At 33.0% G+C, this 25635-nt stretch overlaps 1 protein-coding gene across 2 annotated transcripts; it reads right to left on the bottom strand.

The window, feature by feature from the left end:
• Window positions 1-11652: 11652 nt before the first annotated feature.
• LOC110824005 (Plasma-membrane choline transporter family protein) lies at window positions 11653-24204 on the bottom strand. Of its 2 annotated transcripts, XM_088213077.1 has the most exons (8): window positions 24189-24204; window positions 23350-23989; window positions 22180-22637; window positions 20697-20880; window positions 20343-20567; window positions 20103-20219; window positions 12776-13009; window positions 11653-12003 (listed from the first exon to the last, which is right to left on the bottom strand). In XM_088213077.1, the coding sequence occupies exons 2-8, from the start codon at window positions 23419-23421 to the stop codon at window positions 11788-11790; spliced, it is 1506 nt and encodes a 501-aa protein (XP_088069203.1). In that variant the 5' UTR covers window positions 23422-23989; window positions 24189-24204; the 3' UTR covers window positions 11653-11787. The 2 variants fall into 2 exon arrangements, with proteins under 2 accessions (XP_088069203.1, XP_088069204.1); XM_088213078.1 differs by lacking the exon at window positions 24189-24204 and having other exon boundaries at window positions 23350-24036.
• Between the last annotated feature and the right edge of the window lie 1431 nt (window positions 24205-25635).

Raw genomic sequence — 25635 nt, 5'->3', positions numbered from 1 at the left:
TATCAATTTGGCCGTTCAACTTTAAATTTTCTCTTCTTAACAATTTAATTTAAAATTTACATAATTAGTTTAAATAGTTAAGATTAAACATTAAAAATCAAAAAATAATTATTATATATATCATTTGTACGACTAAGATAAACAAAAATTATTATTATTATTATTGAAATTAATTTTTAAATTATGTAAAAATGAAAATATAGACAAAATAAACAAAAAAATAATGTCCTAATTTATATATTTGTATTAAAAAAACCACTAATTCAAATACTTTTTTCATTTTAAAAAATAAATTTACAACTTTAAAGTATAAAATAATTCACAAATTAAAATATTAATTCATCTTTTTTTAATTAACAACACGATAATATAATTATTAAAATTATAATATTGTACTTAATAATTACGAATTTTGTTTATTTCTTAACATATATATTATGAGTTAGTATTCGTCAATTTATAATATTTAATTTAAAAAAATTAATTATTTAATTTATTAATATGTTAATAATATTATAGCAATTAAATTAAATTAAATCTTAATAAATATATTATGTTTTTTAATTGAGTATTAAATTTTTTTAATCGAGATAAGAATTAAAAAATTAACCTAACATTTTATTTATTCAAAAAATCATACCATTTAAACAAAAAATCCAATTAGTAAGTTCTTTTATGAATTTGATTTCATCATATTTATATTAAAAATAACATAATTGGTAATTGATTGAATTTAATTAATAAGCTTATATTTTTGTTTGAGAGTTAAAGTTTATATTTTTAAGACAAAAAGTAAATTTATATTTTAACCCTCAATTAAATTAAATTATGATAAATAAAAAAATGTAATGTTCTATTTTGGCACCCCCTCGTTATGTATACATATGTGCGCGTGTGTGTATATACATATATATATATATATATGTACACACAAGAGTTCATGTATATCCTCTATATTTAAAGTCGTAGGAAAAAGTACATGGGCTATTTCCGAGATCATCTCCCAAATATTTTATACATGCATGTAAAAATGAGTGGATCTCTGGAAAGTTCATATGATAAAGAGCCTAAATAAAAGAGTCTTTTTTTTTTTAAATGATAAAAAAAAAAAGCCTGTTCTAAGAAAAGAAATTAAGATAATATTCCCGCTTACCAAAAAATAAAAAAGCATCAAGAAATTTTGAGGATAAACTTCTACTATATTGTATAATTTACTATATTTAATTATAAATTTATAATACTAATTTTTAGATTATATAATTATTAATAATGTTATGATAATTAAATTAGATTAAATTTTAATAATATTATTATATTTTTTGATAAAATAAATATTTTATAGTAATTAAATTATTGATACCATACTTTAAATAGGGTCGAAATTATTTATATATAATTTTAATTAAGTAACGATAAATGATTGATAGAATTTAAAAAGAGTATTTCAGAATCAAGCAATGTTGATGTTGTATGATGAATGATAATTTGATGATACAAGAGAGAAGTTTTGTCAAAACAATAGAAAAAATTGTTCAACCAGTTGATGGTCGATTTGAAATTTTGGCTTCGAAATCTTAGTTAATTGAATATTCCGCTTCTAGTATTATTTATTTGTATTATTTTCTAATAATATTACTTAGTATTAATATCATATGATAATTTAAATATTTTTAAAGTTGATTTAAACTATAAAAAAATTTAAAGTTGATTTAAACTATAAAAAAATTTAATGATACAATTTGAATAATTTTTAAAAGTAAATGATTAAATAAGGTATTTTTGCTAAAAATTAATACTAAAAGCACCACATGATATTTTTTTCTTTTTAAAAATAGAAAATAAAAATAATGTGTTAATATTACTCACAATTATATATGTTGAATAGAGATAATTATATATTATCCATTCACATTATAGATAATAATAATATATATCTATTTAAAAATTTTAAAATATAAAAATAAAACTTAACTTTTAGTTCATTACAAATTTTAAATTATATAACTTAAATGTAAAAATAACTTTAATAATACATACAATAGTTATTTATTTGAAAATTTTAAATATAAAATAAATTTTAATTTGTAATAATTACAATTTATATAGTATGTAACTAATATATTTAAAAAATTATAATTAGTGTATAACACAATATTGAAATTTATTTCGTACGAAACTAAAACTATTTTGGACACATAATATTTCTTAAATGAATTATGCTGTGTGTGAGGTGGTTATGTAATTATTTGATTTTTGATGACTTCTCTCTTGAAGAACCAAAAAGTTTTATTAACATGTAACTAATATTGGGTTTTGGATTCCGTCCTATTTTAAAAAATTTAAATACTTTTGACTCTACTAATTTTTTAGCCCATTAAAGTTATTAAGATTTTTTTTTTGGTATACTATTTTAACCCTAAAAAATAGTATAAAAACAAATTTTTAACCACTAAAATAAAAAGTGAACATAAAAGGAAATTTTTGCTAGAAAATTACACCAAATATGTTTTGCTTCTTTCTACGATCTGACAGCGATCTTTATTTGAATCAGTCTGAACTTTGATGAGTATTTAGAAGACTCATTATTCTTCATTCTGAACGGTGGAGATTGATTTTCGACTGTTGAATTTTCGACACTTTAAGTTCGAAGTTACTGTTTACGTTTTTCTTCCCTACACCGACCAATTTGATTTTCTCCGACGATCGGACTGTCATTTGTGGTTTGATGAGTCTGAAATTTGGTGAGCATGTTCAGGATAAGTTGTTCTTTAATTGGAATTGTGGAGATCAATTTGAACAATCAGAACGCATCCGTTTCACATGAAGAGTAGTTGCTTTGGTGATATTTCTCAATTTCCTTATTTATTTCTTGTTGTTCGGTTGATTTGTCATTGAGTATTTGTTTGATGATTATAATGGTTGCTTATTGTTGTTGTAAACACTAATTTTTATAGTGAAAATATTTTTATTTGAATCAGGTGAGGTCCCATGGTTTTTGTCCTTCATATTGAAGGGGTTTTCCACGTTAAAAGTTTTGGTGTTTTTGTGTGATTGTTTTTGAGCAATTTGAGGCATATTTTATTTTATTTATTTTGGCTGAATTTTTACTTAGTTTTTACTCCTCATAAATTCATTCAAGTGTTTCCCCACAAGTGGTATCAGAGTTTAGTTCACTAATTCATTGGTTGATTGTGGATTTTCGTTTGTTTGTTTGAATGATGGAGGTGAATTGGAGTAAAATGGTTTATTTGGATGGTACAAATTATCATAAGTGGAAAGAAAAAATGAAAGATCTTCTTGTTGTGAAAAGATTGCATTTACCTATGTTTGCTTCTTAAAAGCCTAAGTCTAAATCCGATGAAAATTGAGAATTTGAGAATTTACAAGTATGTGATTTATTCGACAATGGGTAGAAGACAATGTGTTGAATCATATTACAAACGAAACAAATGCCAAAACTTTGTGGGAAAAGCTTGAAACCTTATATACTTCAAAGATAGGAAACAATAAGTTATTCTTGCTTAAACAAGCTATACGCTTACAATATAGAGAAGATAATTCTATACTTGATCATGTGAATGAATTTCAAGGTATCTTTGATCAACTGTTTAGTATGAGTGTCAAATTTGATGAAAATATTATTAGACTTTGGTTGTTGACTACACTTAATGACTCATGGAAAAATTTTCATGTATTTTTTACTAATTCTGCTCTTGATGGTGTTCTAACTATGCAGTAGCAAGGACTGGTGTTTTGAATAAAAAAATGAGAAGAAGAACTCAGGGAACATCTAGTTCACAGTTAGAAATCTTGGTTATTGAAAATAGATGGAGAAGTAAAAGTAAGGGTTAAGATCAGAATAGAAGCAAGAGCAGGAGCAAATCAAAATCAAGGTACAAAAACCTTGAATGTCATTATTATGATAAAATAAGGCATATTAAGAAATATTGTTATAAGTGGAATAAAGAGAACATAGTAGACAAATGGAAGCAAGAAAAAAAGGAAAATGACAACATTACTGATCGTGTTGCCACTACCACTTCAGATGACGATTTGGCTATAATTTATCAAGAGAATATGATCAATGTAGCCTAAGAAGATACTGTTTGGGTTATTGACAGTGGTGCGTGCTTTCATGTTACATCAAAGAATGAATTCTTCACATCTTATACTCCAGGTGATTTTGGGATTTTGAAGATGGGTAATGATGGAGTGTCAAATATGACAAGTATTGAAACTATTTATTTAGAGACCCGAAATAAAACAAAGTTAGAGCTCAAGAATGTTAGACATGCTCCACACATTAGGTTACATTTAATTTCCACTAGTAAGATTGATGATGATGACTATTGCAGCATTTTTAATGATGGGCAATGTAAACTCAGCAAAGATTCCTTAGTTATAGGTAGAGGAAAGAAGGCTTCGAACTTATATTGGTTGCAAGCTTCAATCTCTATAGATCTTGTTAATGCAGTTTAAGGTGATAGCTCATCATAATTATGACACAAGAGACTGAGTCATATTAGTGATAAGAGACTTAATTGTCTAACTAAAAGGAATTTACTTTCAGGATTAAAAGGTACAAGGCTAGACATATGTACTCATTGTTTGGTTGAAAAACAAAAGAGAGTTTCTTTCAAACATCATTCTTCGTCCATAAAAGATGATTTGTTTGAGCTAGTGCATTTAGATGTTTGTGATCCTTTGAATGATAAGTTATTTGGTAGTGCACTTTACTTTATGACCTTTATTGATGATTATTCAATTAGACATTGGGTTCGTACCTTAAAGTCAAAAAATCAAGTGTTTGGTGTATTTAAAGAATTTCAAGCTTCTCCTGAGAGAGAAACTGAAAAAAAGTTGAAATATATTTGCATTGATAATGGTGGTGAGTGTTGTGGGCATTTTGATGCATATTACAAAGAACATAGTATCAAACATCAGAAGACACCTCCTAAAACTCGTCACTTGAATGGTCTGATAGAAATGATGAACATAGCATTGACGGAGAGAGTCAGATGCGTGCTTTCAGAGTCTAAATTGTCTAACTCTTTTTGGAATAAAGTTTTATATACTGTCGCACATGTGATCAATTTAACTCTCACTGTTGCATTGGGAAATGATGTTCCTAATAGGTTCTGGTATAGTATAAATGTTCCTATGAATACCTACGAGTATTTGGTTGTAAATGTTTTTTTGCACGTTCCCAAATATAAAAGGTTCAAGTTAGATGCCGAGACTAAGCAGTGTATTTTCATTGGCTATGAGCAAGATGAGTTTGGTTACAAATGCTATGACCCAGTTGAAAAAAAAAGTTGTCAAAAACCGTGATATAATCTTTGTAGAATATCAGACTATTGAAGATATTAACAAAGTGGAGAAATCCAAGTCTTATATTGGTGATTTGATTGACTTAAACCCATCTCCTACAACTCATATACTTAATGCAGTTGAGGTTCATAATCATGATGTACAAAATAACAATCACAATACAGATGAGATTGGTGCTCCTGAATATGAAGCAGCTGATGTTTAATAAGAAGCACATGTTAAGAAACTTGAAGTTCCACTTAAGAGGTCTACTAGAGATCGAACATATTCTACTAGGTATTCACTTAATAAGTACATATTATTGACAGATGAAGAAAGACCTAAATGTTATAAAGAGGTAATTGAGAGTGAACAAAATGTAGAATGGATTGCAGCTATGAAAGATGAAATGCAATATTTAATTGATAATCACACCTTTAAATTGGTGCAGCTTCCTAAAAATAAAAAAGTCTTGAAAAATAGGTGGGTCTATAGAGTGAAACAGGAAGAGAATTCTAAATCTCCACAATACAAAGCCAGATTAGTTGTGAAGAGCTTCAGTCAAAAAAGAGGAGTTGATTTTGAAGAGATTTTCTCACTAGTGGTCAAGATGTCATCAATTCGTGTTATTTTGGGGTTAGCTGCTAATCTTGATTTAGAGGTTGAACAAATGGATGTTAAAATAACCTTCCTTCATGGTGACTTAGAGGAGGAAATCTATATGGAATAACTTGAAGGTTTTGTGGTGAAAGGAAAAGAAAATTATGTTTGCAAATTGAAAAAGAGTTTATATGGGTTAAAACAAGCATCTAGACAATGATATAAGAAGTTTGAGTCAGTTATGGTTCAATGGGGCTACAAGAAGACTATTTCTGATCATTGTGTTTTTATGCAGAAATTTTTGATAATGATTTTATCATCTTGTTGTTATATGTTGATGATATGCTCATTGTGGGTTCTAATTCTTCTAGAATTGATAGCTTGAAGAAAGAGTTTAGCAAATATTTTGCAATAAAATATTTAGGGCCAACAAAAGACATTCTTGGCATAAGAGCCATTCGCGATAGAAAATGCAAGAAGTTGTGGTTATCTCAAGAAAAGTACATCGAGAAGGTGACCAGAGCTAAGCCTATACGTACACCTCTTGCTATGTTTTTCAGATTGAGTATCAAACAGTCTCCTTTTAGTGAGTAAGAGAAAGAAAACATGCAAAAAATTCTTTATGCTTCTACAGTAGGTAGTTTGATGTATGCTATGATTTGTACTATACGAGATATAACTCATGCAGTTGGTACTGTTAGTAGATTTATATCTAATCCAAGAAAAGAGCATTGGAATGCCGTGAAGTAGATTTTAAGATATCTTTGTGGTACTACTAATTTAAAGTTGTGTTTTGGGATTAAGAAGTCTATTCTCAGTGGTTTTATAGATTCTTATTTGGCAGGGGATACAAATTTAAGAAAATCTAATTCTGGGTATCTTATTACTTTTGCAGGGGGAGCTGTGGCATGATAATCTAGGTTACAGAAATGTATTGCATTGTCTATTACAGAAGCTGAGTTCATTGCAGCGACTGAAGCATGCAAAGAATTGCTCTTGATGAAGAAGTTTGTGAATGAGCTTGACTTTACACAAAAGAGATATGTCTTATTTTGTAACAGTCAGAGTGCAATTCATCTTGGTAAGAATCTTATTTTTCATGGTAGATCCAAACATATTGATGTGATATATCATTGGATTCATAATGTTTTGGATTCTAAATAGTTTGAACTTGAGAAGATATACACTGATGATAACGGTTTTGATATGTGCATAAAGGTTTTACCAATAGTGAAATTTGAAACATGTAAAGTGGTTGCTGGTTTGGCAAACTCCTCCACATAATCGGGAGGGGGAGAATTGTTGGGTTTTGGGTTCCCTCCTATGTGGAAAATGTCAAATACTTTTGAGTTCACTTATTTTTTAACTCATTAAGGTTATTAAATTTTTTTTTTGGGTATAGCACTTTAACCCTAAGGAATAGTATAAAAATAAGTTTTTAGCCACCAAAATAAAAAGTGAACAGAAAAGGGAATTTTTGCTGAAACATTACATCCAACGTATTTTGCTTTTTTCTACGATATGGCAACGATCTTTATTCGGATCAGGCTGAAATTTGGTGCGTATTTGGAATACTCATTATTCTTCATTTTGAACGATGAAGATCAATTTTCGACGGTTAGATTTTTAGTACTTTCAGTTTGAAGTTACTATTCACGTTTTTATTCCCCTCACCGATAAGTTTGACTTTCTTCGATGATAGAATGATCATTTGTGTTCTGATGAGGTTGAAATTTGGTGAGTATGTTCGGGATAAGTTGTTCTTTAATCTGAATAGTGGAGATTAGATTTGAACAATTAAAACGCATCCGCTTCGTATGAACCGTAATTGCTTTGGTGATATTTCTCAATTTCCTTATTTATTTCTTGTTGTTCGCTTGATTTATCGTTGAGTATTTGTTTGATGATTATAGTAGTTGCTTATTTTTACTGTAAATACTAATTTTTATGGTGGAGCTCATTTTTACTTACATTAGGAGAGATCCTGTGGTTTTTATTCTTCATATTGAAGAGGTTTTTCACGTTAAAAGTTTTGGTATCTTTGTGTGATTGTTTTTGAGCATCTTAGGGCAGATTTTATCATATTTATTTTGGTTTAATCTTTACTTAGTTTTCACTATTCATAGATTCATTTAAGGGCTTCCCTACAACTAACAAGTATAAAATGCATACAAAATGTGCAAAGGGACTAAGTCTTCCTATTTATAAACTAGTAATATATTTATAAATAACATATGAAGGGAAATTATTGTTAGACTCGAACAATAATAGTAATTCTGACTAATTGTTGCACAATTGTTAGACTTATTATGATATACATATTCTCTAACTTTTTAGAGTTTTCTCCAGCTACAGCTTACGTTACAGACTCTTCCAACTTGTTTTATAAAATTTATTATATTTTAAAACAATTTTATATACCATAATGCTTTTTTCTCAAGAAAATGACTCCTTTATTATTTTATTTGTTTTTAAGCTAAAATAGTTATTATCATCCTTAACCTTTGAAAAACGTTCGAATTATATCATAAAGCTCTTTTTTGTTTAAATTAACTTTCAACGTTTTAAAAATATTCAAATATCCTGTTTACGTCCTTACAAGTTTGTACATGTTATTAATAACGTATGAAATTTTAAACCAATGGATGCCATGTCCATGACATGCGGTTTCTACCTATAGTCATTCAAAACAATGGACCCCTTTTCCATTTGTGCCATAGAGGCATGTTTGAGAACCAGTTTGCAAATAAAAAGTCTTGTTGTCCTCTACCATTTTTCCGTCCTTCCACCGTCGGCTTCATAGTGGGAGAATCTTACTGTTTCGCCCATTGGTTGATATATAAAAATACTAGTTATCGCAATCACAAATTTGCGAACCATATAAAAGTAATCTTATTGCCTCGTATAGATTGCGTCGTAATCTTTTTATCTACATCATAACATTTTTTTTTCCTCTATTTTGGTTGTTTGTTTTTTACTACTTTTGTATATGATTCAATATTTTTTTATTTTCTAAAATATTTATTTTAATTGTATAAATTTAGTAGTACTTAAAAACTTTGTATGCCTTTGTGTCTATTGTACTTATAATTTATGCATGCCGTACGAGTGGAATGTAATTAAGTTTGTCAATATTGTACAGTTTAGCATGGTGAATTTTTTTTTTTTCCCCACACTATGTAGTTTATATGCTGGAGTTGACTATGACATTTGCATGCACTTTATTTATTTTTATTATTTTCCTTGTTGTTTTAGTGAGAAAATAGAAACAATAAAAAAGAAAATATAACTTTCACCTTATTAAATACTGCTCGTATGAAAAATCACACTATAAAAGTAAAACAACTAATGGTGACAACGATTGCAAAGAATCCAATAGCGATGTGGTGAGGCTTTTTTGATATTTTCGACGATTAAATCGACGGTGGAAGAACAATGAAGATGGTGGAGGAAGAAGGCAAGGCAACAAGGCTTTCCAACAAGGAAATCGATGGTGGAAGAACAAGAAAGATGATGGAGGATGGCGAGACTCTTACTGGTAAAGGGAGGGGGTTCTCAAATGTGCCTCTAGAGCATATAGATGAAAAGAAATCCATACGGACACTACATATCATGGATGTGGCGGCACCTACATAAACTTCAAATTTCACAAGTCATCATGGTAAATACAAACTTCTAATGGTATCATTAAGTAATATCAATATTTTGAAAAATTAGAATTTGATTTAAATAAAAATAATAATTTTAAGAATTGGGAGTTATTATATTATCTGGGGCTTGGCGTCGTAGGCTTCGAGCTGGTCTTTTTTAAGTAATAAAATATTCAAATAAAAACTCAAAAGACTGTGTAACTTGGGAAGAGGGTAGGTTCTGAGAATGATGTGATGGTGATGATATTCAAATGAAATTTAATAATAAGGTAAGTTGAAAAAAAATATTCAAACAACATAGGAACCAATTTTGTTTTTTTTTTTGTTCATAAAATAAATTATCATTAATTTTACATTTATAATTATCACATCAGCGTATTACTTTATTTATAAATTTATATATTATAAATATAATCTAGTGACTAAAATTTTAATTAAATTTTATTCTAATAAAAAATTATAGAAAAATATAATTTAATGAAAATAGATATTAAAATAAATATTAGCAGCAAAACATTCGGTATGTTGGTGTTTTATTGTTTTGGATTTATTTAACTAAAAACTCAATTAAGAATAATTAAAATAAGAACTTTGCTTGAAAGGAACCACTTTGTCATATCATAGTTAAGAGCTACAAGACACTTTTCGAATCAGCCCTGCTTTGTTTGCTTCGTAGCAGAGCAGCAACCTACATTTATTATTGGTGTTCTTCTATTTTCTGTTTTTTATATTCTAAAAAAATGGGTATTAAATTTATATTTTATATATATATATATTTTTTTTTTTCTTTTTTGGGGATGATTTTACGTGATTCCTGGAAGAAAAAAATAAAAAATAAAAAAAATTGGGGTAGGGATATTATAAATTAATTACAATGACGCGGTTGATACGGCAATCGTACAGTTAAATGGCGTGGAAGCTTTTGTCTGGTGATCTGGGTTTTATATCAGATTGGGATTTTGTTTGTTTCTATGCATACAATTTTTCTCATACTTGTCTTTTTAAAACTCTCCATCCATGATGTCACGTGCTCTTTCTCTACTTAGAATTGCTCTTACCCCTGCCTGCAGAGTCTCTGTTCCTTCTGCTTCATATGATTGTACCTTCTCACTTTTCCATTTATAATAATAATTCAACTACCATCTTTTATTTATTTTTGCACACTGTAAAGTTAAAAAAAAAAAAAACTAATTACATTTACAATTTTGTTTTTGCATTTAAGACAAAAGGAACCCAAGAAATCAAAATGTTTTGACATGCTTGATTTCGCGTTCGTTTCAGAAATTAAATGACATGATTAGAAAACATGACGTTTAGTGGAAGGAAGAAAAGAGGGGAGAGGGTTTAATTTCAAAGTGGAAAAGAAAACATATACTTTGATAAGATTTAAGATAAACTAGGGTGTGAGGGAGAATTTTTAGATGGGGTTTATTTTGTTCTAAAGGATTAACAGTGTTGATTGAATTTTTTTTAAGTCCCTGTTTTTCTCTTAGAACTAGAAAAAGTTACATGAATGGCTGGAGTAGATCTTTAGATGAGAATGGTCCCAAAAGGATAAAAATCAAAGAAGAAAAAGGGGAAAAACAGAGGACGCTCTGAAATGGAGACAGAGAGGTACAGGCCTCGGATCAGAACACAGACTTGGGGCACATTATTGTCTTTGATATTAGGCTCCTCCATACGTGTACTTTTATCACCCCGAAGAATTTATTAGAAAAAAAGTTAGCAGGATTGTTTCTTTGCTTCGCTTAGTTTCTCCTAGTTTTTGTGTTCCACTTCACTGACGAAGATGTTTATTGTTAGGCTTTTCATGGGCATTCTCCCTGCATAAGAAACAAAACAAGTGTGACTTTAGGATATCGTTTTGTTGCATTATTATATTAGGGTTTTGCTTGATTTGGAGAGACGTGTTTGGCCGTTTGGGATTTGGGCCTTTTTACAAAAGCTAAGCACCTTTAGCTTTTTAGCTTTTAGCTTAAGGTGTAAAGCAAAGTTAATGGCCACCAGAAGACCACTTATCTGCTTATCCACAGCCAGTAGGCCGCGGGCCACAATAACTACGGAGGGAAACAAAAAAAGAGCAACTTGTGCATTAGTCTCAATATTTTCTTAGCAAGGAAGGAAAGGCCTTGATTTGCGACCATTTTAACTGGTAATTTTGAACCATCTCAAAAACAATTTCATACATTTGGAAGAATGACTCGAGCAATAAAATTACACTGATCTTTCAAATATGGATTGATTCTTGCATGTGGTCATCAAGTTGGTTGTGGGTTAATACTTCCCTGGCCCGTGCACTCCTATGTTGAAGACGTTGGTGTAATGTCTCGGACATTTGGTTAAAGAAGTCGGTATCCCATCGATGGATCAACAATGGATCTTCCGCATAACAGATGTATATAGATGTTACAGCACTCTCCACAACAACCATTGCCAGACCCACCTGAACAAGAACATTACGTGAGATAACAGATAAAAACAAGCATCTCACAAGGGCAGTTGGTGAAAGGGAAAAAAAAAAAAAGGAAAAAAACAAGGGGGAAAAAGAAACAAAGTGAAGCAACTTGTATTCACTGTAACATGATGTCCAGTTGATAGCAGCTGGATTTTCCAATTAATGTTGCAGTAATAGAGTTTATACGTGACAGAATCCCATATTTATCTTTTACTTGACAATTCAACGTGAAAAGATGAAAGAATGCCAGAAGACGGGACAAGTGACTATATCTTGAAAACGGGACAAGTGACTATATCTTGAAATTTTCAAAGAAAATGATCATTTAATTAACTCTGCTATCATAAACTGACTATATCTTGAAATTTTCAAAAAAATCAATTAATTAACTCTGCTGTCATAGATAAGCACCATCTGTATATCATTATTACAATATAAATTGCATTAAATTATGCATAAACTGGAAAAAAAAGTAAACAAGGGAAGCACGAGATTCTGATAGAATGGATGGGTTCATTAACTAAATATAAAGATATCTGATTCTGCAAGGTAAATAAAACAAGAACATAGCAGTGTAATTTAGAAAATCAAGTGAGCCCCAAAAAGGTCCACAGTGAGCTGCTGCCAGATAAACACACTAAATCCTAAAACCCAATTTCTAAATGAACAAGGTGCAATGCCCTCAAGAAATCCCGTGTAAGAAACTCCCAATGGAACTTACGAGAGGAAAGGGAGACACCTTTTAAGAGAAGAGACTTACCAAGACCATTCCCATCAACATTGCAGTAGAACCCACCATAATCATTCTGTCTCTGTATTTAATCCATGCCCAAACACCCGAGCAGGTTCCAGTAATAAGCCCTCCAAAAATAGTGCCCATCAGCAAAACAGCACCCGAACAATCATAGGCAACAAGTGCTTCAACCCCTGTTGATTGGAATAATTCCCAGGCATCCCTGGCTGAACGGTTAAAACCTTTTCCGTAAACAGCTATCTGATGGAGAAGAAAAGTAACAGACCATGCTAAGGTTACTCACTTATGCCACAATAGGTTACTTTCCACAAATCAAAGTAAGATATTAATTGAACAAATAAATCACCTAATAATTAAAAAAAGAAATCACCTATAAACTTATTGACTTTTGGTATGATGGGTAGGGTACGACAAGGAGTTCGTAAACCCTTTATGCCATCCTACATAATTTTTTGCAGATCTTTTATGAATAGAGTAAAATCTTTCGTTGGGTAATGTTATTTACCCATGAGAGGAAAAGAAGCACTACTCCACAAAGATACAATAAGCAGTATCCGATCTATAAAGGAAAAGCTAGAACGTTTTGGTCCTGGAGTCAATGAAGTATAAAAATAATAATCAAAGTGATCAGAATTACAAAAACTATTAAGAGGTCAGAATTATCTTTAGGATAATTAATTGTGCCAAAATGTTAAGTTATTGGGATTAATGAAACCAAAGTACTAAGAACTTTAACAAAAATATTTTCTATAGCAGAATCAAGTGGGTCAATTGCGGCTACTTTTACTTCTACTTCTATTCCTTGATAAAAATATTTGTAGAAATATTAGGATAAGTTATATTTACTATTACTGTTCACTTATTTTATTCTTGTTAAACAACCAAGCATCCGTAACAGAATGATAACTGTCATTTAGTATGAAAGGTTATTAATTTGTTTTGTTTTTTCCTTTCTGTTTTGCCTATAAAATGAGGCACAAAACTTGATGAAATAAGATGAAAAAAAAGAATTTTTCCTACTCTCAAAATCTTCATGGTATCAGAGCATATACCTAATCCAAATTCTTCAGCATCCCTCTTGCATTCAATAGGGCAATGGATGAACAGATTTCCTCTCCGCCCGAAGTCCTTTCAGGCTCCTATCTTCCGGTGCCTGACAACCATACTCTTATTGATCCGGCTCCTTCTTTTGTTACTGAGCATCGACTAAATATCTATAATGGTCGTTCTCGGTATTAATATTCATCCGAGGGAAAGATCAGGATAAATACCTCATTGGAGAGCTCTCACCACCTCCCACGAATGATCCAAATGCTCGGGCATGGAAAGTAGAGAACAATCTTGTTATGTTTTGGTTGGTGAACTCAATGACCATCAATATTAGAGAAAATTTTTTTTTTTATGAGACTGCGCACAATATCAGGGTCGCAGCCTATGAGTTCTACTCCACCCATGACAACACTTCTGCCATCTTCGAAGTTGAAGCAAAGTCTTCACGACCTGCGCCAAAGAGAAAAGACGGTAACCCAATACTACAATTTTCTTACCTGAAAATGGCAACAACTTGACGCTTTTGAGGAACATGTTTGGAGCTGTTCAGAGGACGCTAGAAGATTCCTAAGCATTGTGAAATAAAAACGAATATTCAAATTTATCTTCAGACCGAACAAATACCTCGACGAGGTAAATTACTAATATATTCTTTACTGTAATGTGATCCTAATCCATATTTCTTAACGTTTTCCCTTAAGCCAGTGAATAAATATTAGCTATCCCATCAACAAATTGGGAAGTAGTGGACATGTATGAAGTGTATATCAACCCACTATCCAACTTTTTTTTTTTAAAGTATCTGTATACTCAATACACAACATGGCAAACTAACACTTTTATCGACTTATTGTCGCAATAGCGTCTCATAGATCCATCCCACTGAATCTTCAATTTTTCTAAAATCATCTCCAACCATAAATAGAAGTTGACACACCCCTTGAGCCATATCCCTGAATTTTGACTTTGCACTAGATCGAACTATCATATTCTACTTCTTACTTCTTTAAATCACTATATTCCCTCCGAGAAATGTACAATATCCAAAAGTTGATCTCCTCAAAGCTAGTGATCCTGCATAGTCCTTATAATGTATGCTTCAAGAAGCAGCTATTCTTTCTTTTGAACAAAATTCCCTTTCTCGGAGTACTCTTCAAGTAGTGGAGTATTCTGCAGGAAACTTATATGTGCACATCTTTGGACCTGCACATGAACTGTCTTACCACAATAACTGCCTATATAATAGACGACTTGATATGTGACAAGTATATCAATTTTTCTGTTAGTCTTTGATACATTTCTTTATCCATATATGGGTCTTCTTCTGTCCATCTCAGTTTATAATTGGGATCAATAGGTGCATTAGCAGACTTAAATGCTAAATTTACCAGTTTTCTTTAAAAGGTCCCTAACATATTTTTGCTGTAAGATAGAATACTTAAGATTTTGAGTAGGCCACTTTATCCTAAAGAAATGTATCAATTTTTCCGTTAGTCTTTGATACATTTCTTTATCCATATATGGGTCTTCTTCTGTCCATCTCAGTTTATAATTGGGATCAATAGGTGCATTATCAGACTTAAATGCTAAATTTACCAGTTTTCTTTAAAAGGTCCCTAACATATTTTTGCTGTAAGATAGAATACTTAGGATTTTGAGTAGGCCACTTTATCCTAAAGAAATATATCAATTTTTCCGTTAGTCTTTGATACATTTCTTTATCCATATATGGGTCTTCTTCTGTCGATCTCAGTTTATAATTGGTATCAATAGGTGCATTAGCAGACTTAAATGCTAAATTTACCAGTTTTCTTTAAAAGGTCCCTAACATATTTTTGCTGTAAGATAGAATACTTAGGATTTTGAATAGGCCACTTTATCCCAAAGAAATATTTTAATTTTTCCGATTCTTTAACCTCGAACTCTCTAGCCAAACATTACTTGAGGACCACCTTTTCTCCTTCATCATTCCTTGTAACCCATCCTAATATACCTGCAAGAATGGAAGCTATTTGTCTATGTGGCTGGTGCAGCTTGCCTGTTTGGTAAAGCAACCGCATCTGGGGTGGCTAAGTAAAAAGGGCAATGCGCAGCTGAGCCGTAGCAGGAGGGGTGGTATAGGCAGGAGTGTCCGCGGCTTGTGGCTTGCAGCTGCAGGAGAAGAAGTCACAGCTTACGGCTGGGTTGCTGACGCTGTTGGCGATCAAAGCCAATCTTGTTGCAGGTGATTGGCAGCCGGCAGTGATAGGCGGCTGGTGGTGGTGGTGGCTGGACTATGGTGGTCAGCTATGAAAGTCGACCCCCTTTTAGTTTATATATATATATTTGGCAATTAAGGCAAAAAAAAATTGTAAAAGAGTAGAATTTTTTTTAAACAAAGGCTTTGAAACCATATGAAAGAATAAACTGTTATATATTCCATTGGATATAGGGCCCTATATAGAGAAGTGAATATTAATAATATAAAGAAACAATATTAATAACAAAGATCACAAAGATTGGGATATATTAATAATGTATCATTTACCCTAATGTAACCCTAATGTATAGATAGCTTCTTGAGAATTTATAAAGCCACTCTCCCCCTCCTAAACTTGCTTCTTCTCGAGCATAGAGCTAAATGATCAAAAGCCTCCCAAGAAGCATGTGTGTGAGACAAACCTTCCCAGTGAATCAAGGCCTCTCTCTGCACAACCGACACACAATAATCCAGGATTGCTTGAGGTGTAGGGAAAGGAACACCTTGGCAAACCACATACAACAAGGGTTCAACCGATTTTACACCATGAAATTTCTTCGTACAAAAATGGAAAACAGGATGAAGCTTGGATTCAAATGGCAGCGCCAAATGATAAGCAGCATTACCTGCTTTGTCAAGTAATTCAAAAATACCCATGGAAATGATGACAAATCTTTTGATTGCATTCCAAACAGAACGAAATTAGCCTGTAGGCTGCAGGCACAATAAAACCCATTTATCAACTAGCGTAGGAGAGATCCATGTGATGCCCATCATAGTGATGCTTCATAGCATTCTGGGCCTTTGACAATCTGTTCTATAGAGAGGTTCAAGATCAACTGCCTTCATCTCAGACAACCCAGGGGAGGGTGACCATAAACAACCTCAACGGGAGTAGCTCGAAGAGAAGTTTGATAACTGGAATTGTAACAGGATGCAGTGAAGGAAGGAGAAATCTGGGCTGTGCTTGGAATCAGTGGGGTCATGGCAGGTTAGGTGAAGACCGAAATTTAGGTTTGGGGGGTATTTGTGGTTGAAGGAAACATGTGGAGATTATCCCATCAACTATATTTTGGGTGGTGCGGAAGAGATGAATAAGAGGATTTTTGATGAGGTTGAGGATGCTGATGATTTTGATATTCTAAAAAATAAATGGTTCCAGAAACTATGGAGAAGTTGACAAATCTTGTGAATAATTTGATTAATTTGTAAATTTTTATACCTGTGCTGCATCCCCTTTGTGCCTATAGAAATATACTATTTACAACTTTTTATTTAAAAAAAAAACAGTATGCAGTGGAGGACACCCAATCTACCTACTTGCATAGTTGATTACTAGTGTCGCAATGAAGATTCATCTCCACCATTCTACTGACTACCTAGGTTTGCTCGTCCAATTGAGGATGGGAGGCAGAACTAAAAGAAAGCTTGACCATGCTAAATTAATTAATTTTGTCCAAAAGAGGTGATTATAGTAACATCTCTTATTTCTGACCAAAGTTTCTTGCAGCCCATGCAACTTAAAAAACAGTATCATGGAAGAGTCTACTAACCTTAACTGCTGTATAAGGATGGGACATGGGAATAAAATTGGCATATTACGAAAGACAATCAACCACAAGAATTGAAACTTGCTTACCTCAAGGTGGAGGGAGACCTTTCACAAAATCCAAAAGAAAAATTCAGCCCATCTTTGTACTAGAACTAGAAGTAATTGCAATAAACTTGCCACTTGTAGGTGTTCAACCTTATGATAGTGGCTAGGAAAAGAAGTGTGGACAAAGTGTCAAACCAGCTCTCTCATGCCGTTCCAAAAGAAATCAGCCATAAGTCATCTCAAGGTTTTCTGAAATCCGTAATGGGCTTGATTGTGAATGCAGGTAGGATAGTGAGAATGGAGAAGAAAGTCATTTACTTACAGCCCAATGAAAGATTATATTGCCGCTTGAAGATTTCCTAGGTAATATCTGTTTTTGAATTGGCAGTCTAAATCAAAAGATTACATTGCTGCTTAAAACACTTCCTACATAATCCATTTTATCCCATTCAACTTTCGAAAATCAAAACTGAATATCTCCTTCTAAATGAAAAGATGTTAACCCAACTTTTTCCTCCTCTGGAACACATTGCTGTTTAAGAAACATTCAAAGAAATTACGCCAACCTAGAGGATCAATCACATCATGGCAAGAATACTTGGGATCAAAGCCGGGTGCTCCTGTAAATCTTCCCCTTGGCCCTGTCAGCTCCCTCCTACCTCTATTATATTATCCTCACCAACTTCAAGCCAACCTGCTGTCTCCCAGCTGATAATTCTCTGAAGAATTCCTTGAGACGACCCGTAGTAAGGACCTGTTGCTTTTCTATGAATTGTTCATATTGCGTGTGATCTTGTGCTTGGTCTCATTGCTACAACTTGAGAAAACACTCAAATTGTCATTGAAAAGAATGGGAGTCAGCCATAACTACAGGCTCCAATACTGAATTGTATGCCCTACGCACTAAATCTAGTTATATGTCTCTATAAACTAAAATCGAATAAAGAAAGACCAGAGCCTCAGGTTTTTGCTTCCTTTTTAACCTATCTTGATTGAATGCGTGGATTCGCCAAGAGAGAGCTCAAAGATCTCCTAGAGTTTGAAATATTCAAGAAACTTATGAACGATATCTGCCTATTTACTCCAACTTGAATAGCCTTTTTAGGGCATACATTGATATGACATAACTGCTTCCACAAGAGTATGAAAGACCTCCTCAAGAGTAATATAACTGAGCGCATAATTTTCAAACATAAAAAGCAGGCGGTACTGGTAACTTTAAGTCACGACTGCTAATTAGACACATAAATTGTTAAACAGAGAAAACAAAGACTTAAGCAAGGTGACTAGGCCTTCTTCTTATGCTCCCAATGTGAAAATCTTTGTAAATTCAACCACTGAATGGTATCCTTAAATCTGATTAGATTCTTGAAAATACATAGCAAACTGCCACTCTCACACCATCGTTACCGCTACTAAGCTCTCACCTTCACTAGTGCCCATTACCGCCATCACCTGTCACCATTACCATCATCATCACTGCTATTGTTATCACCATCCTTGTCATTACTGTTGCCACCACCGCTGCCATTGTTGTTGACAATACCACCACCAGCACTACCACTGCCGCCATCACCACTGCACCAATACCATCATCATTGCTGCTACCACAATTATCACTATTGCCACTATCATTATCATCATCACTATTATTGATATTTCTCATTGCTACTTTAGGATCACCATTGCCACAATTATTATTATTGTCATCACTATGATTATCAACCTACCCCTGTTGTCACTATTTTCACTGTTGCGCAGTTATTACAGCAGCTAGAGTCACTACAACCACGATAAGTTATATGAATTAGGAAAAATGTAATATGGTGTTTTGTGTTATCTTAATTATTTTTTATCCAGTCATCTCAAGAGATGTCAAGGACAATAAACATATCCATCAAGACCCTTGCAAGATCGAACAAAAATAACAAATTTTAGTTGTCTTGTCATGTTAAGCATTTGACACGGTAGAATAAGGCAACTAAAATTAACTTTAAATGACATGGATATGAATCAAAAACTGAAAGAATGTTCAGTTAAGAGAATTAAAATTGGATAAGAATTGAATTTTAAAATGATATGGATAAAAAATCCAACTATGAGGAAATCATGAAGTTGAATGCTCTAAAGATTTCTACAACTTGTGATTGTTTGGAATTTGGAATTTTATGTTTGCATTATATCATGTAAGTACAAACATAAATCATAGAACACTATTATTTTGCAAAAGGCACATAGAAGTAAGAAGGTAGGAAAGTGTTCGGATAACGAAAGGTGTAGGCATATAAACATGGTAAAAAACCTTTAGAAGATCATCCATTTTCTCCGGATGATATTAACTTTAGAGGACGAACATTAAATGTGATGTCAAAGTTTTGATAGTTGTTGCATTATCCTAGCCTACCACTCAACAATCAGATAGATTATTGGTGCAGAAATCAAATTACCTGGACATATGCATACTTATTGAAGAAACGTACAAGAGTCTCCACAAGATGAAACAGAAAATCAACACAGCAAAGCAGACACTCATTGCCTCCAATCTTCGATCTGAATCCCCGGATCTAAAATGCATTCTACGAGTTAACAAAATGAACACAAAAAGAGAAAGAGAGGTTCTAAACAGGTACTTAAATATGAAATAACATTGCCAAACCAACTAGAGTATGCAAAAGCTCGGACGATACCTCCCACCGGAGAGTCCGGATAGCAGCAGTGAAAAGCGAGCCATAGCAAATGCTGCCAAAAGATGTTGTCGTAGCATATCGTAGAGACTTCATCAATGGTTTATGAGGCATTGATGATGCTTCTCGACCACCATGAATAAGAACAAGAAACACCATTCCTGATACTATAACATGTACAGTATTACAAAGGACAGCACCGGTCCAAAATAAGCTTACAGATAGAACCTGCATATGCAAATTACGAAATCAGTGGCGACAGTATTTCCAACCTGCCAAAGTTTTACCATAAAAGACTGGCCCCTATACTTCTAACAGTTCTTGAGATTGAATGCAGTACAAAACTTGCCAGCTCACCAAAAGAAGCCACCAGCATCCACCATCACCCAGACTTGAAGCCACAACACCAGCTGCTCCAAAAGACCATAATCCCATCCATAAAAGCATGACTACCATGAAAGCATATGCCACTTTCATAACCTCAGGAAGACTCCAAACCATCTTCACGGCTTTTTGCAGCACTAGCATCGTAAATGGAAGTCTATGGAAGACACTACATGGTCAGAGAAGACTGCAAAGGATCTGATTATTCCAATTCTGATTTATCCACTTCTAACTGTGTTTAAAATATATATTAGACACATGACAAATATTGAGGTTTACACACATATATAATGTTTTTGAAAATCATGATTCTGGAATTAATCAGTAAAATAAATGTTTCCATTGGCATTTATTGAATTCAATGTATTCAGAAAAGCTTAATGAGAATACAGCATTCATCTCTACAATAAAAAAGAATAAAAGAAAAACCCCTACAACATTAAATAATGTTGATGGTTTCAGCCTTCCAGCCATTCAATCACTCATGTTGCAGATGCTATCATTAAAACCATGCTGCATTTCTAACTATCAACTTTTCAAATTTTGTACAAAAATGTGAAATTGCCACCAATTGAGAGAGCATCTTCTACCATTAACTGCCTCATAACATCATGTTTTCATTCTACATCACGTATGCATTTTTCCTTTCTCTTTCCGACCGACCTAAACATTTTTGTCCTTGTTCCTACTTGACATTCAGTAGCTAGATTTTGGCCCTTGCCACAAATAACCAAATTATTTACCATTTCCATCACTTTCAAATTCAAATTGATTTCAGATTAGATGAAGAGTAAAGTTTTCCCAGAAAAATTAAATCAACACAATTTTTGGAAATTATAAGTTCTTTCAGGTCCTAAAAGAAGCAAAAAATTCTCTATGCTTAGTCAAACAAATCTCAGAATGCAGCTAAACAGACAGAGAGTCTCCAGGATGTACGTTTTCTCTCCTCCAAAACTTGATAGGAGAAAAAAATGGCCAGCAATTAAAAGAAAGCAAAGACAAAAAGAGAAATGACAGTCTGAACTACTTGTTTTCTAGTTTTTGAATCTCAGAAAAGATTAAAAGTTTTAAACCATAGCCTCAAATAATTAATAAATTTTAAAATTAGAATAGAAATTGCTTAGGACGGATCCTCATCATTGCTGCACAGCATACACAAATCAAATGGAAAAATTACATATCTTGGAGCTATGCTTTACCATATCTTGTATGAACCTCGGCAGCAACATAATTGCCTTACATATTTGGGAGCACATACACATGTCAAAGCATATTTATCCAACAACAATGAAATAGTACAAAAACAATGAAATAGCCTTACATCTCGGTGGGCAGATACAAATGTCACAGCAAACTTATCCAAAAACAATGAAATAGCACAACAACCATATGACAGATTTCACTATTGCCACGCATCTTCAAGTCATATTCATACTGAACACAAGTCATCACATACCTGTCTATAACCGATACAATGTACAAGAACTGTAATGCAGCACCAGTTGCAAAAGCAACACCCCAGAAAAACTGCTCGCACCAGAAACATAGGACACTAACCACGGCAAGATAAGTGGTCAAAATGTGCACGGAGACTTTTATCATTTCCTTTGCACGAGAACCAAGTAACACCAACCAAGTCCACCCAAGAGCAGTCCCAACTCCACCAGCGGCAGCATAAAGAGGCCAATAATTCTCGGTTAAACCACGATGATTCTCCAAAATTCTGTTGGTGTATCTATCAATATTTAACCTATCTGATTTTTTAAACCTATTGAGTCCAAGAACTGCGAGTACAAATCCTAAACCAATCAAGTGAAGTATAAAGATCCCCAACCAGAAGACATCACGCCAGTGACGTGACTCAGTAGCAAGTGTTTGATTACCGTCACCACTTCTTTGATTCCTCACAACATTCTGAACTCGCAAAAAGCCAACATTACGAAAACGGAAATAAACTTGAGAACTTTCTTAATATATAGACATTTAAATGAATACGTAACCTAAAGTATGTCTATATATATCATATATGACGATGGGTGCGGGAACTTTAGAGTGAAAGTGAGAATACATAAATGTAAATATGTGATACAATTAGTGATTTATAAACTGAATACAAAATGGAAATAGAGACGTTGAAGTTCGAAAGACAACGAAGCCAATCAAAATCATTGTAATCGTAAAATCAGAACGAGACACGAACTCGTCGGAAAAAGTGAAACCATGAATTTCTCCAAAAAAAAAAACTGAAACCATGAAATATACCATAAACGAGATGACCAAAATCGAAGTGATTGACAGCCGTAAAACTTTACGGATAAAGGCTTGAAGCTTTGAATTTATTAGTTGCTTTGACAAAATGATTTAGCCAATGCATGATCAAGGTAACCAAAACCGGACTCGTATCGTTTTTTTTTTTTTTAAAGAAAAAAAGGAAAGAAAACTGGCGAACTTAAGTTACTAAACACAGAAAACAAATAATCCGTTACAGTTTTTTTTAATAATTAAAATATTTGAACCGAAAAGAACTTGCCATCAATTTCTGCAATTCAGGAGAAAATGTTCACTTCATCAACGCAAACTTAGTGAAGTAGACAGAACATAAGAGAAAGATGGGAGAGAGGATTACCTGATCGACAGCAGAGACGGAAGCGGAATCAGAGGAGGAGATGCTATGAGAGTCGCTCATGGTTGAGATCATCAGTCCTGATCAGAGCATTGTTTATGATGAAATGTCAGAGAGAGAGAGAGGGAGAGAGACAGAGAGTAGTAAGAATAGATTTAATATGAAGGTAAAAGGAGAGAGAAAGAAAGTGACGAAAACGTGAAGAGCAGGGGTAACAGAGAGAAAAAGGTCAACTAAGGTTCAAAGTAGGCTTAGGGAGTTAGGGTTTATTCCCTTCCATTGTCCAATGGAGGGGAAACTGGAAGTAGAGAAATCAACCCAACGGCACGATGAGCAACAACAGAAAGACGCATCGGTTGGCACATAGACCAGACTAGAGAGAGACGTGAGTTTTTTATTGGTGGGGTTTGATAGTGGCACGGGCCGTTTCCCAGTAACCGTAAACGGAGCGGCGTCCCGTTTTGCTTTCTGTTGTCCCTGGCGGACTTAAATTTCCTTTTATTTTCGCTTTAATTACATTTTTCACCCAGAAAAACTCTTCAGTTTCTTTTTACATAATTTTGGACGCAAAAAGAAAAAGTGGGAAAAGCTTAGTGAGGGAGAAATCATTGTTCTTCTTCTTCTTCTTCTTCACCTTGCTTGCCTGTATAAATAAAACGAAAGAGTAATATAAATCCGTAAATCAATTTTAATTTTAATTTTAATTTTGGATGATTTGTATAATTGCTTTAAAATATATTATAAAAAAAAAAATGGTAAACGAAATTATAGGCCGGGGGGATTCTGTTTACATAATTTTGCAAGAAGCAAGTTTTTGTTTTGTTTGAGATTCTGAATGATACCTTTATCCACAAATCTTCCTACTTGTCTACTTCCATAACTGTCTGTCCGGTGAAAGGGACGGATTAAAGGAAGGAGCAGAGACAAAAAGATAGTAGACAAATGGCGGTTATGACACGTAAGTGACTGTAGGAATCTCAAATGAATTGTAGAGTAGAGGATTGGAGCTCTGGCGCAATTAAAATGAACACGAGTTCCATTCTTACCTGTACAAAAGGATGGTTGCCTTTAACTAGTTGTTCCAGCTGGTTTTGGGCGTGCATGTAAAATACGCAATGATGCAAAGGTGCGTTTGCTGCTGCTTTTTTGATAAAAAAATATATATATATAAAGAAAGGAAGAGTATAATAATTGGTAAAGGCAATTAATTGTAAAGTATATATGGGTGGCCATATCAGAGCATCAATGCGAATGTGAAACAGAGGGGCTGCTATTCATGAACCATGCTTGGGTACTTTTTTGGGCTCAACAAGATACTGGATGGATTCTCTTTGTCCGCACTTTTTGTAATGGCTGTTTAATTACAAACATATCTTATTGCTATCGTGCAAATTAGGCCGACCCACATTCAGAATTTTCATTTCATCTGTTTAAACCAAAAAAAAAAAACTTATAAGGATGATTTTGACTGGTATTCCCACAAAGAAAAAGTTTCGGGCGAGAGACCATTTCCTGAATGTGGCCCCGTAAATGCTTTCAAAACAAGTGTCGAACTCGGGTCCACTAGTCCTTCATAGCTAAGCTAACGGGCTGGGCTTAGTTTATTCGTCATTTTCTTGCGAAGAATAGAAATGAATTTCATAGTGTGAATCCCTTTCTAAATAGTCGAGTCTTTTGTTGGGATTGTAACATTTTTACTAACAATATTTTACTTATCCTTAAAGTTGTTGAAGACACTTTTTATGAGCAACAATTTTTTCTGACCATTGAAATTGGAAAATGCTAGAGAAGCCCAATCTCGCAAGTCAAAACCAAGGCAAAGAAGATACACACATGGGAAAATAGAAATCATGTTAACGTCAGACAAATGGCAATGGCAAAAGATAGTCCATTCAATATATTGCCATAAATTCGTCGGTGATACCTCCATGGAAGCATGCTTTTGACGTATAATACATACTTCTTCCCAGAAAATCAGTTTCATACAAAATTCTGCATCATCAAAGCCCACGTAGTGAAAAAAGAGGAGAGAAAAAAAGCGCATGTGAACTGTTTTTTGCCAGTAAAAAGTTTCTTTAATTAAAATATTGCACCCGCACGAATAAAGTTGATTCCTGTCAAACTAAAGTAATTAACAATTATCGAGATAGTTAAACGCTAACACCAAACTAATTTGACCAAATTTTATTGATAAATTACTTTTTAAAAAAATTAAATTAATTAATTAATTAATTAATTAACACAAACTTAGGCGTTAAGTTCGCCATGCAGTTACCAACACAATCAGTC

This window comes from Carica papaya, chromosome 2 (assembly GCF_054855325.1).
Source record: "Carica papaya isolate Zhongbai chromosome 2, ASM5485532v1, whole genome shotgun sequence".
Lineage (NCBI taxonomy): Eukaryota > Viridiplantae > Streptophyta > Magnoliopsida > Brassicales > Caricaceae > Carica > Carica papaya.
Note: the sequence above shows the minus strand (reverse complement) of the source record. Positions and strands in the feature narration are given on the sequence as shown.

Bases quoted from the DNA above. Each gene is read 5' to 3' on its own strand.
- LOC110824005 (XM_088213077.1), bottom strand. From the start codon at position 23,421: ATGATCTCAACCATGAGCGACTCTCATAGCATCTCCTCCTCTGATTCC. The intron at 20,881-22,179 runs GTATGTGATGAC...TGTCTTCCATAG, and splicing joins ATTGTATCGGTTATAGACAG to ACTTCCATTTACGATGCTAG. The intron at 20,568-20,696 runs GTGAGCTGGCAA...TTGCATATGCAG, and splicing joins GATGCTGGTGGCTTCTTTTG to GTTCTATCTGTAAGCTTATT.